At 45.0% G+C, this 13518-nt stretch overlaps 1 protein-coding gene across 2 annotated transcripts in view; it reads left to right on the top strand.

Moving 5' to 3' along the window:
- Positions 1–13518, top strand: part of FREM3 (FRAS1 related extracellular matrix 3) — a 117867-nt gene that overhangs the window by 91615 nt on the left and 12734 nt on the right. Inside the window, exons 11-16 of one of the 2 annotated variants that reach the window (XR_006290621.1) lie at positions 3711–3893; positions 4291–4421; positions 7658–7816; positions 9280–9583; positions 9822–10033; positions 10959–11085. Coding sequence is in view for 1 of the 2 variants with exons in the window: in XM_037897274.2 (XP_037753202.2) it covers positions 3711–3893; positions 4291–4421; positions 7658–7816; positions 9280–9583; positions 10959–11090 (909 nt within the window). In the remaining variant the exon portion in view is untranslated. Of the gene's footprint in view, positions 1–3710; positions 3894–4290; positions 4422–7657; positions 7817–9279; positions 9584–9821; positions 10034–10958; positions 11091–13518 lie in introns of those variants that run through there. The other variant, XM_037897274.2, reaches the window with a different exon arrangement.

Here is a 13518-nt window from a genome sequence, read left to right as displayed (position 1 = left end):
GGGCCATGAGGCCGCAGTTGGACCCAGGGCGAGGGACCCCCACTGTGTGTCGGCCTGACTCAGCAAGGAGTGCATCTCTTACCACAAGGTGCAACTCAGAAGCGACGGAATCTGTCCCCACGGGGTCTTGTCGGGAGAGAAGGGAGCATTCTCGTAAACATGAGAGCAAATCCTCCTCCAAATCCACTTCAAATAAGTCAGATACAGCCCTACCTAAACTGAGCGAGTCTCTAAGCTCAGCCCAAGAGAACTTAGGATGTACTAAGTCTCAGAGGCATGACAAGAAAGCCCACAAGTCTAGGGCTCCACCAGCACCAGATCACAATCCGGCAGCACTGATGCCTCTGGTATCTCCCAAACACAAACCCTGGGATCTGCCAGCACCAATGAAGACCGATCACCAAGAGCACTGGTTACCTACGGTACCATATTTGTCTTCCGTGGCTGTGGCACATTCTGTCTCTACTGCAGCTCAGACAGACCCAAGAGTCAAGACCCATGCTCCTCCTGATGAGATCTTCGCTGTCCCAGACCCAGAGTCTCCTATTCCATTGGATCCCTGCCTTTCGAGAGAGGTTCTGACCCCACCAGGAGAGCTGACCTCTGGGAGGGGTCTGTCTCCTGTTCCATCTTTTGGCTATGATTTCCCTCTGGTGGCACCATCTGTACCACTTTTAGATCTGGAATTGGCTTTCTCCTCATCAGAAGATTCTGAGCTGCCCTGTGAACCATTACTCCCTCCTCCAAAGACACACCTTCCTGGGCAGAAGGCCTGCACCAGCTTGGGACCAACCTTCACCTCATCAGCTGCCTCAAAACTATTGGTACACTGTGCCATGGAGACCTCCACAACCCCACTTTGATCCATCCTATTGACCATACTGGGGCCCATGGAACCAGTACTATCCCTCAGAGTTGGTCCAGTCTGCTAGGGAAGTCATCCCTTCCCTTCCCTTCCCTTGCAGAAGGCAACTGGACCTGTCCCCTCATCCAGCTGAGGAGGAGTATGCACCAGATCCAGAGGTTCCACCAGAACAAAACAGATGAAGCAGTGACTCCAATGTCTCCATCCCCCCCACGACGTTGAATTTTACATTTGAACAATAAATGCACCCCTCAGGGAAAAAATTAAATACTGACACTGGTGGGAGCTTTGTTGGTGCACTGACTGGTGAGTTGGCGTGCTAGGTTATATGAGAGTAGGGAAACTGAGACAGCGGCAGGGTCTGACACTGGGTTTGAGAAGACCCTGTGTGACCTGTGGTTGCCTTGGGGTGGGGGGCACACTGAGAATGCTCAATCAGGGCAAACTGCAAAGAATGGGGAAGACAATCCCCCAACTGATGGTTATTTATTTTAATAATTAGATTCACCAAGCCAGCAACAAAACAGCTTCTACAACACCTTACTGGTTACCCAGAAGCCATAAACACAGCTCCTTTTAAGCAATCCAGCCTTGGGCTCCCACCCAGACAGCCAAGTCAAATGTGATGAGGATTACTGAAAGTCTTGTTCATCATATATAAAGGTCTGCCAATTAGGGATGTAAAAGGTTAGCCGATAAACATTAGTCTTAGTGGTTAACCTGCCTTAACCATTAACCCCGGGCTCACCGACCCCGTGCCGGCCCACCAACCCCACCTGTGCTGCCTGGCCGAAGTGGCCCCAGCCACAGTTAACCATTTAGACAATCAGTTAACCATTTAGACAAAATATTTTTAATAATTTAAAAGGTTACATTTTTAAATGGTATTAACATCCCTACTACCAATCCCAAGGGATCAGACACATCACCTTCCAGGTCATTTAATATTTCAGATTTTACCCAAATACGAACCTACAGCCAATTCTTATTAACTAAACTAAAAATTATTACAAAAGAAAAGAGAGAGTATTGTGGTTAAAAGATCATTATACATACAGATATTAATAAAGTTTGTAGGTCAGTTTCATAGTAGAGATGGTGAGCTGCTGAGATGCAAAAAAAATTCTTTCCCGAATCAGTCCATCAGGTTATAGTCCAAATAGGCAGTCCATATAGAGAGTTTGTTCAAATTCTTCCATGAGAAGCAGCAGGGTAATCCAGACTGAAGCTAGAGACCTCAGTTTTCCAACTCAAGCTTCCCCTGACCAAGCTTAAGCAGATCTGAGATAACAGGATCAGAGCCCTAGGCAGGCTATCGATAGCCTCTTGACAGCAGGTATTCCTTGGGTGAAGCATTGTGACCTTGAAGTAAAACTTTCTATTTCCTGTGTATACACAGATAATTAGTTGCATTCATCAGCATAAGGTAGTTATCCATTAAGCAGTTCATAGACAGTTTACTACAAATTTCAAAGAGAAATCTAGACAATGATATTATTACACCCAAGTTCTGTGTAAACATTAATATCCCCGTTTGATCTCTGAATCAATAGAAAATAGTGACAGACAGGAGCTGTCTGGTTATATTGTTAACCTCTAACAATGTATAGGTGTAAACAGACCAATACAATCTCAATCTTCTTCCAATTCTCTAACAGTACAAGTCTACATTTCAAAGCACTAGTCTGTCTAACATGGCTTTAACTATTTATAAGGAATGGCCCCAATTACAATTTACATACTTTTCTAATATGGCTTTAAAGGTTGAATTTGGGTCATTTAGCCTGCAAGTTGCTTAACCCTTTCAGGCTAAGTGTCACACCCTTTTACACAGTACTGTATATGTACACTCTTGGATAAGAAAGTACAGTGGCCTTATCACAGCCTACTGCATATATTCAAGTTGGATAAACGGGTTTTTTTTTTACAAATAACCATTTCTTTTTCTTTGTGTTTCTTGAATGAAAACCACAATATTATGTCCTTGTCCTCAAAGGAAACATGCACAACACCTTCAAAAGACAAACCTGGGAGCTTAAATTCCTAACTCTGCTAGACACCAAAAATCATGGAGTTAATAGGGACACTGGTTTTATGTCTCTTTACAACCATTTGTAACCCACTAACCACCACCTCTTGTTCCTATGGCTATGGGTGTTAATGGCCCACTTCATTTTGAATGGTACCTTATAACGTGTGTTAACGCTTATGCTTAACAATCATTCCACCTACCATTTAGCTGTGACCTCTGAGTACCTGTCCCAGAGCTGAAGAAGATCTCTGTGTAAGCTCGAAAGGTTGTCTCTGGGAAGGTCTACACTACAGCTGGGATCGACGCTCTGAGATCGATCCACTGGCGGTCGATTTAGCGGGTCTAGTGAAGACCCGCCAAATTGACAACAGATCACTCTCCAGTCGACCCTTGTACTCGACCCCCGATGAGAAGAGTAAGTTAAGTCAACAGGAAAGTTTCTCCCGTTGACCCCCTGCAGTGTAGGCCCCGCGGTAACTCGACCTAAGGTATGTCAACTCCAGCTACATGAATAACATAGGTGGAGTTGCGTAGCGTAAGTCGACTTACCGCGGTAGTATAGACATAGCCTAAGGCTCTTTCAACAACAGAAGTTGGTCCAATAAAAGCTATTACCTCACCCACTTTGTCTCAACCACAGTACTAGTCATTCTCTTTTTAAGAAAAGATACAAAACAGTTAGCTCTTTTGTTTGACTTTCCACGTTTGTTTGGCCCATTTTTCTCATGCAAGCTGTCTATTGGCAGTCCATTAATGCTTTTGCACTTGATCCAAATGGGAAAGAGTGACTTTTTTTTTTCAATTCCCTTACAGAACCAGTGATTAAGTTCTCCAAAATCAAACACAGCATTCAGGAGCCTCAGGAGCCTGGAGAGATTGCAGTTGTAAAGATCCCCATTTTACGTCTGGGTGACAGCTCAAAAGTATCTGTTGTGCGAATCCACACAAAAGATGGCTCTGCCACCTCTGGGGAAGACTATAATCCAATGTCTGATGGTAAGGATTGTCATGGAATTATTGAAATGCCAGTTCAGAAAGTTATCATGCAAATGAATGAAGTATAGCGAGCAGCAACATTATTGGCTTTACATATAATTCCCTAATTCTTTTTTAAAAATGACTCTAGCGATTCATGTGTCTTGTATCAGATGACAGTAGACTCAAGTGTACTTAGGCTCAGTCATTCAGCAGGACCACTTCAACAGTTTAACAAGCTCATATACTTTATAGCCCCCTCTGAATGTTTGGAACCAACAGAAAAGCCGAAGTGTTCCATTCAAAAGCCGAAGTGTTCCATTCCAACATGACTTGTCATTTGAACATCCACGATAGAGAAAACAGTGATTCTGCTATTGATTAGGAAAAAAGGTTAATTTGTTTGTCTCTAAACCAGACACTGAATTCAAAGAAGGAGAAACTGAACATATTGTTGAAGTTGAGGTCTTATACGATGGAGTGAGAGAAATGAGAGAAGCATTTACAGTCCACTTGAAACCAGATGAGAATATGGTGGCTGAGACACAGGTAACGATGGGCGATTTTTTTGTTTTGTTTTGTTTTTAATTTTGTTATGTCCGTTTGGTTTGGTTTGCCTGCTTGTTTTTTAAACCCAGTCAATGTTTTAAATATCCCTTTATTCATTAATAACAGATTGCAAATTTTTAAAAAAAAATGTCCCTGTGATAATATGCAGTAATTGTAGGGCTATTTCGTGAAATATAGAGCTCCAGATTTTCAAAGGCTTTCCCCTTCCTACATTCTTTCCCCTCAGGCTACATCTACACTTAGGGCAGTGTGTAGAGTACAGGCACTGCATACCCAGCTAACGTGGGTATAAACAGCAGCGTAGGTGAGGCATGACTTATATGAGTAGAGTGCCCTATACACCTGAACCCCCACAGTATATACCCTACACAGCTCTCTACATATCCAAACAGTGCCTCCCATATCTAATTGCTATTTTTAGCAATGTCCTTCTGCCTTCCCCTGCCAGAGCCTTTCCCTGCCATACTGAAGGGGCCTGGGGGTGGGAAAAGACTCCAGCAGCAAAGAGCTGCTGGAGCCTTTCCTCACGGCCTGACCCTTTCCCTGCTGCCTCCCCCTTAATAGAGCCTTTCACTGCGGCATGTATCTACAAATGTGGTTCCTGTGCTCTACATGCTGTCTTAAGTGTAGACGTAACCTCAGATTTTCAGTGTGCCTATTTAGTTGCTTAAATAGCCAATACATGCATGACAGTCCGGTGTTCATGCTTACACATGGCCAGCTAGGTCCCTAACTGGCTGTGCAGATGCACATGAATTAGATACAAATGGAGGTGTCAAACTTTGAAAACTGGCCCCGGAAACAGTGAATTATAGATCCAATGATTTCAGTGTGATTGTCAGATGGAGGGAGAAAAAGAGGAATGCAGTGATTTCCCCATCTATATGACATTGGTTTCTGCTCTCTGGCTTTATAAAATGCAAATCATTCTGCAGCAGTCTACTGACTTTGATCTCAGTTACAGACAGGGCAAACCATGACAGAGGCTGCTACAGTAGTTAGGGTCCAGCTTTTAATATTTCCATATCAGTGCTATTTATTTTCAGCCATCAGACTCATTGTAAAGGGCAAACTGCATGGTGTGGAGGGCTCTGTATGCAACAGACACAATGCTGTTCTGACAGGGAGTTTTGGGGGATCCTGAGCAGTGTTCCATATCCCTCGGCACTGCAGAGTATGGGTCCATAAAGACTCCTTCTGAATCTCCATGGGTGAGATTTGGGGACAGGGCTGAGGTGGGTGTGGGACAAACAGGGTAATGATGTGGAGCCCCTGGCCATTCCTTTCTACTCCATGGAAGTGCAGAAGGGAAGCACTGTGAGTTTGGAGGCTACTGCAACCCAAAAGGTCCTGGTTCCTTGGACTGTATTCTAGAGACTGGATTTGGCTTCAGCTCTTTTTACAGCTTCTTGTTTTGTAACTATATTGTGACACTTCCTGAGGGTACCTAGGGTTGTGAGGCACCTCGCCGCCGCCCGCACTTAGCACGAGGAAGTCTTGGCTGTGCCTGGTGTGGATCAGCTCCCTGAAACCACCAGCCTCTGGCAACACACGCACTGCCTTACAGGCCTCACTCTCTCCGTACAGGTTAGCGACAGGCACACACCACCTCCTGAGTCCTCAGAGTATTCCTTGTAGTGTCCAGCCCCTTGTCCACTGAATGCTCTACAGAGTTACCAGCTTACTGGTCACAATACACCGCAGCTTACCTTAGAACACAGCTCTGCTGAACACTCAGCACTTTAGATATATTTATAGTGAAAACAAGACTAAGTTAATTATCAAAGAACAGAGATTCAAGAGATAATGAGTAAGAATATTGGAAACAAATGGTTACATATCAAACAAAATCATAACAAGCTTCCTAGAGACCAAGCTTAACTAACAAGCTATCCTTCTTTCTAAAAAAGCTTCTCTCACCCAAAGTTCTCTCCAGCATTTTCAACCAAGTCTGGTTGAGATTCCTTTTTTTCATGAAGCAAATTTGCTGTCCATTTACTGACTAGGTGAAGGATGCCAGGGTGTGTCTTTGAACCCCTAAATATATCAGCACAGCCCTTTGAGGTGCACCTCAAGCTTGGGTTCCCTCCTCCCGCTGTTTACCTCTTCCTGTTTCTTTCCTCTGTTTGAAGGTTTCACAATCCCTCTTTAGTATTCAGCTCAGACTGGTGAGGGGAGACCTTTTGTGAACCATACAATACTTAATTTACATGTAAACAGACAGATACATAAACATTTCTTGCCTGAAAGAAGACCTGTTTTTCACTTTGCTGGTGACAAGTCCCTAGACACAGACCTTAAGAACATAATTTTCAATATATACACGTAATTCCTTACACAACATCTGTACACTCATTTTGCAGTGATATTGATGCCCAGTATGACTCAAGCTTTCATCAGAAACCTCACAGGACATTCTTTTGGGAACTAGAATGTAAATACCAGGCCCTGGGGATTCCTGTAACCCTCATGTACCTCTTGTGCCCTTTGCCAATTGGCATCAAGAGATTTCTGGGTAACGTGTATATAACAGTGTGTGCATGTATCGCAATAGATACTACAATCCTAGGATACGTTATACCATTCCTATACTTCCACCAAAGTAAACTCAAAGTAGGCCAAGATTTTAAAAATTGGGAGCCTAAAATTAGGTTCTTAAATCCGTATTTAGGCACCTAAATAAGCAGCCGGATTTTCAAAAGTGCTGAGCACCCAGAAGCACTGTTGAAATCAATTGAAGCATCAGGTACTCAACACCTGTGAAAATCAGGCTGAATTCATTTAGGAACCCAAATGTGGATTTAGGAACCTAACAATAACCACCCTTTATAAAACAGTCTTGCCCCTTATACTTACCTGGATTCATGCACATGCAGGTGTTGGTATCAATGGCACCTGAATGTGTGGAGAAAGCATTTAGAATTAATCTTTACTCTTGCTCCCAGTAATTATCTTTCCCTTCACAGGCACAGGGGCGGTGTGATATTCATTAATAGTTAATTGTGCGTGAACGGACCTTATACAGAGAGACTCAAAACTTAGGGGGGGGTTTAACATCAGACGATCCTTTTATAGGCAGGATCAATGGGCAACAGTTGACGAACACTCTGGCGGGGAAAAAAAACGAACGAATTTCAGAGGCAGAAGTCCAGCTGCAGCACTACGTTTTCCTCGTTTTCAGTTGCAGTAGTAACCTTTTCGTTCTCACAATTCAGCTGAACAAAGCCATTGTGTACATCGAAGAAGTGGACAGCATTGCAGACGTGACTTTCCCAGCTGTGCCCCAGGTTGTATCGCTCCTGATGTACGATGACACTTCTAAAAGCAAAGAGAACCCGCATCCTCCAGCTGGTTACCCTATTGTGTGTGTAACGGTATGAACTGTTCCTGCATGGTTTTGTCTAAACGATATTACTTACTAATGGCCTAGAAGGCATTTGGTGCTTGTCAGGCTGCAAATAGAGAAAAAAGAACTCCTGGATAAGAACTACAAGTAGCAGCCAGTTACTATGGGCTATTGTTGGCCTGAGTGAGCTTGGGAAGCCCTGACGATCATAGCCATGATTTTAAAAAAAACAAAAAACTCCATGTGTGCACATGCTTGTTTAGTGTATTCTACAGCAATGGCTCTGACGTTGTACTAATTTACACTTGTACAGTGTAGTGGTTTGGATGAATGCTATAGAGTACTATAGTATTTTTTTATAAGGGCAATCCTAGGAAGAACTTACAGTCTACAGTAAATTAGTTTTCCTATACAGTTGGATCAAGCCTCCAGTGAAGTTTCTGCTTTCTTAAGGTATCCTGCCAACAGGGTAACAGCAGTGCAGCTATGTTGTTGTACATAAATAATAATTATTAGTCCTTTACAGAGTGGTTTCCAGGGTCAAAGTGCTGTACGGACGTTAATTTAGTATTCCGCACTCGCCCCGGGAAAAGGTGGGTAAGAAAATCAGAGAAACTAAGACTGGAAGGTCACATAGAACCAGGATTAGAGTTCAAAGCTTAATCATTCAGGCCCCACATCACTGTGACTTAGGTATGTAAAGGTGCATCTACACTTACTGGGGTGTGCAGAGTACAGACACGGCACACCCAGCTAGCACAGATATAAATAGCAGGGTGGATGGTGAGGCATGGCTTAGGCAAGTAGAGGTCCCTTCATGCCTGATCTCCCACCCGCCACAGCTCCCGACACACCCATGCAGTGCCTCCCATGTCTATTTTTAGCAAAGTATCCTGCTGTTTCCCCCCGGCCAGAACCTTTTCCTGTTGCTTCCGTCTTTGTGGAGCCTTTCACTGTTGCATGTAGCTGCACATTACAGTGACAAGTGTGGTCACAGCTTGCCTTTCACTGCGATGTGTGGTTACTCAGACCCTGCAGACCATATAGATAAGGCCTAAGTCCCCTTATTTTACTGATTTAGGAATGAAGACACAGAGATTGACCAGAATTTTCAAACCTAGATGCCTAAAGCTAAGCACCCAACTCCATCTTTAGATACACAAATAAGTGGCCTGATTTTCAGAGGTGCTGAGCCCTGTAGCTCCCATTACGTTCCAAGGTTGTACAGCAAAGGGAGATGCGGTTAGCAAGTACATGATAAAGTGAAGAGTTTTCCACACTTCCTCTTCTTAAATTTTGAAGTCCCAGACCTTCACTCCTGTCTTCTCAATCGAGTTGTGTGACAGAGAACTCTAACTGTAAAAAGAAGGTGTTAAGTTCTGAAACTTTACCAGAAGTAGGTATTAGAACAGCATTTAATTGCTAGCTTTGCCAGAGCACACAGGCAACTAGAGATAACGCTGTATATTTTGTGTGTCTGTTGACCTGCAGGCATGTAATCCCAAGTATTCAGACTATGACAAGACTGGGTCTCTCTGTGCTGCTGAAAACATCAATGACACTCTGACCCTGTACCGCTGGCTTATCGGTGCTCCGAGTGGCAGCGACGGTGTCACCAGCCCCCTGCGGGCAATGGACTCCAACACCTTCTTTACCAACACCAAGTCCATCTCCCTGGACTCCATATACTTCCAGGCTGGATCAAGGGTCCAGTGTGCAGCACGGGCTGTCAGTGCCAATGGTGATATGGGTCTGGAACTGCTGAGCCCTATTTACACAGTGAACAGAGAAGACGGTATGTGGTAACATGTTGAATGAAAGGCAGGTGCCACATCAGCCCTGTAATGTCAGCATTTCATGTCTACCCATAATTCAGGTGTCATTCATATTGGGGGGAGGGGGTGGAATGGAGACAATGATTCATTTATTTGGCATCTATTTCTAGTGAACCAAACAGCCAGATTACTCCTGAATGTGTCCTCTGCTTTTCACTTTATATGTATGTACAGCAAATATGGATATTTCTATTTTAGACATCAAAACAGCACAGTTACCGACAATGAGTAGAGAGCAGTGAAGCCTGCTCAGAAGAACCGAAGGACTTCTGAACATGGGAACATTTAGAGATCTACAGACCAGGGCTGGTTTAAGCATAGGCGCTGTAGGTCTATGCCCAGGGCCTCAACTCCTCAAGAACAATGTGGCTGATTAGATCAGAATCTCTGTTTTCAGTTTTTTAAAGCATGTAAGTTTCCCTGCCTGATGGGTGGGAAGAAGAGCTTGAAAACATGGAAATGTGTGTAACTGATGCAGTGAGGTCTGCCTGAGTCTGCAGAGAGCCAGGAACAATAGCTCTGATGGTGTGAACTGCCCCATGCATCTCAGTGCGGTATTATTTCCAAGACCTGTTACTTTGAAGGGCTCTGCCTGCAATACCCCAGTTTAGAGCACTCTGTCTGTATGTCCCCCCTACAGGTAGGACTGAGCGTCCCTGCCCAGTTGGACAGATTTGTATTAGCAGGGCTCGCGCTAGCATGCTTATAATAGCAGAGTGGTCATTGCTGCACCAGCAGAGGCTCAGGCTAGACACCTGAGCTCAGACTCACCCAACCCCCCCGGGTCCAAGTTCAGTTGACTAGCCCAAGCCTCCGCCAGTGCAGCCACGTCCACACAGCTATTTATAGCCTGCGAGCTTGAGCCCCACTAGTGGGAGTCTGTCTGCTTGGATTGGGAGGCTCACTCCCAGCTGCAGTGTAGACATACCCTGTGGCAGGAGGAGAAGAGTGGAGCAGGCTTGGACCACTCCCCCATGTGCCTAGATACCTCCTGGCTCCTGGGGTATACTGGGAGGCCCCGTTGCTGCCACCGTTCCCTCTCTGACAGTTTAGGGGATTGGAGGCCTTTGCTGCTGCTCCTGCCTCTCTGGGAGGGAGACATCCTGCCATCACCACTCCAAGTGGACATGGAGCCCTGGCATTAGGGTTGGAGCCATGCAACAGAGACAGGAGGGTAGAGCTGGAGGCACAAGGAGCTCCATTATGGTGTGCCGGGGCCCCAGATTGCCTTAATCCAGCCCTGCTATCGACATGTAGAACAAGCTCTGACTTGCTTTTGTTTAGACTAGTGTCTCGCAATTTAACAGACTCTTCATGATCTCTCCCTCCCCCCAGGTCTTTGTCAACCTCGGATCCCAGGAACGGTTGGAGCAGAACCTTTCTCAGCCAAGATTCGCTACGTGGGTCCAGATGATCCTGATTACCCCAACCTGATCAAATTAACAGTTACAATGCCTCATATGGATGGTAAGCATGAAAAGGTCACATAATTCCTTTTGTGATCAGATGCTGCCTTGGACTTTCATCTCCAGCAGCCACAGATAAGTGGCAGTCATGAGCCATGTGTCCACCTTATAGCAAACTTTAGCATTACTTCTGGCAAAGAGGGATTTTTCTTGAAAGAAACAGCACTGTAGGCTCTTGGTTAGAGAGGTTTTCTCGTATGGCGATACATTTTTTAGACAAAGGGAACGCAGTGGATCTAATTTACCTCGATTTCAGTACGGCATTTGATACGGTTCCACATGGAGAATTATTAGCTAAATTGGAAAAGAGGGGATCAATATGAAAACTGAAAGGTGGATAAGGAACTGGTTAAAGGGGAGACTACAGCGGGTCACACTGAAAGGTGAACTGTCAGGCTGGAAGGAGGTTACTAGTGGAGTTCCTCAAGGATCGGTTTTGGGACCAATCTTATTTAATCTTTTTATTACTGGCCTTGGCACAAAAAGCGGGAATGTACTAATAAAGTTTGCGGACGACACAAGTCTGGGAGGTATTGCCAATACAGAGAAGGACCGGGATATCATACAGGAAGATCTGGATGACCTTGTAAACTGGAGTAATAGTAATAGGATGAAATTTAATAGCAAAAAGTGCAAGGTCATGCATTTAGGGATTAATAACAGGAATTTCTGTTATAAACTGGGGACACATCACTTGGAAGTAACAGAGGAGGAGAAGGACCTCGGAGTATTGGTTGATCACAGGATGACTATGAGCCACCAATGTGCTAAGGCCGTGAAAAAAGCTAATGCGGTCTTGGGATGCATCAGGCGAGGTATTTCCAGTAGAGATAAGGAGGTGTTAGTACCGTTATACAAGGCACTGGTGAGACCTCACCTGGAATACTGTGTGCAGTTCTGGTCTCCCGTGTTTAAGAAGGATGAATTCAAACTGGAACAGGTACAGAGAAGGGCTACTAGGATGATCCGAGGAATGGAAAACCTGTCTTATGAAAGGAGACTCAATGAGCTTGGCTTGTTTAGCCTAACCAAAAGAAGGCTGAGAGGAGATATGATTGCTCTCTATAAATATATCAGAGGGATAAATACCACGGAGAGAGAAGAACTATTTAGGCTCAATACCAATGTGGACACAAGAACAAATGGATATAAACTGGCCATCAGGAAGTTTAGACTTGAAATTAGACGAAGGTTTCTAACCATCAGAGGAGTGAAGTTCTGGAACAGCCTTCCAAGGGAAGCAGTGGGGGCAAAAGACATATCTGGCTTCAAGACTAAGCTTGATAAGTTTATGGAGGAGATGGTATGATGGGATAGCCTAATTTAGGCAATTAATTGGTCTCTGACCATTGGCAGTATATATGTCCAATGGCCTGTGATGGGATGTTAGATGGGGTAGGATCTGAGTTACTGCAGAGAATTCTAGGTGACTGGCTGGTGAGTCTTGCCCACATGCTCAGGGTTTAGCTGATCGCCATATTTGGGGTCGGGAAGGAATTTTCCTCCAGGGCAGATTGGCAGAGGTCCTGGGGGTTTTTCACCTTCCTCTGCAGCGTGGGGCACGGGTCACTTGCTGGAGGATTCTCTGCACCTTGAAGTCTTTAAACCATGATTTGAGGACTTCAGTAGTTCAGACATAAGTTAGGGGTTTGTTCCAGGAGTGAGTGGGTAAGATTCTGTGGCCTGCATTGTGCAGGAGGTCAGACTAGATGATCATAATGGTCCCTTCTGACCTTAAAATCTATGATTCTATGATTAGGTCCTATCCACAGTATGGAACATACTTCGTTTAAATCTGTTTTCAAATCCTGTTACAGCCTAGTATGTTATCACATGCTTTGCAGCTGAACCAGAAACTATTACAAAAATCTTGTTACACACAGGCTGTGTCTACACAGCAATAAAATACCTGCAGCTGGCCTGTGTCAACTGACTCGAGCTCATGCAGCACAGGCTGCAGGGCTATAAAATTGCAATGTGGACATTCGGGCTCAGGCTGGGCATCTGCACTGCCATTTTATAACCCTGCAGCCCAAGCCCAAGGCCGCTGACTCGGGCCAGCCACAGGTGTTTTATTGCAGTGTAAACATACTCACAGTAGGCTGGGTTCTCCTCTCATTTACACTGGTGTAACTCCACTGACCTCAACAGAGTTATTCCTGGCTTAAAGCAAAGTGAGAGAAGAATCAACTTCATGTTTAGAAACCATGCTATAGACCAGTGGTGGGCAACCTGCGGCCCGTCAGGGTAATCCGCTGGCGGGCAGCCGGACCGTTTGTTTACATTTGCATGGCCGCCTGTAGCTCCCAGCGGCCAGTGGGACTCTCGCCCGCAGGCATGCCCCCAAACTCCCATTGGCTGGTTTCTGACCAATGGGAGTGTAGAGCCAGTGCTTGGGGCAGGGGTAGTGCACGGAGCCCCATGCTGCT

This window comes from Chelonia mydas, chromosome 4 (assembly GCF_015237465.2).
Source record: "Chelonia mydas isolate rCheMyd1 chromosome 4, rCheMyd1.pri.v2, whole genome shotgun sequence".
Taxonomy (NCBI): domain Eukaryota; kingdom Metazoa; phylum Chordata; order Testudines; family Cheloniidae; genus Chelonia; species Chelonia mydas.
The sequence above is the reverse complement of the archived record's forward strand: the minus strand, read 5'-3'. Positions and strand labels throughout refer to the sequence as shown.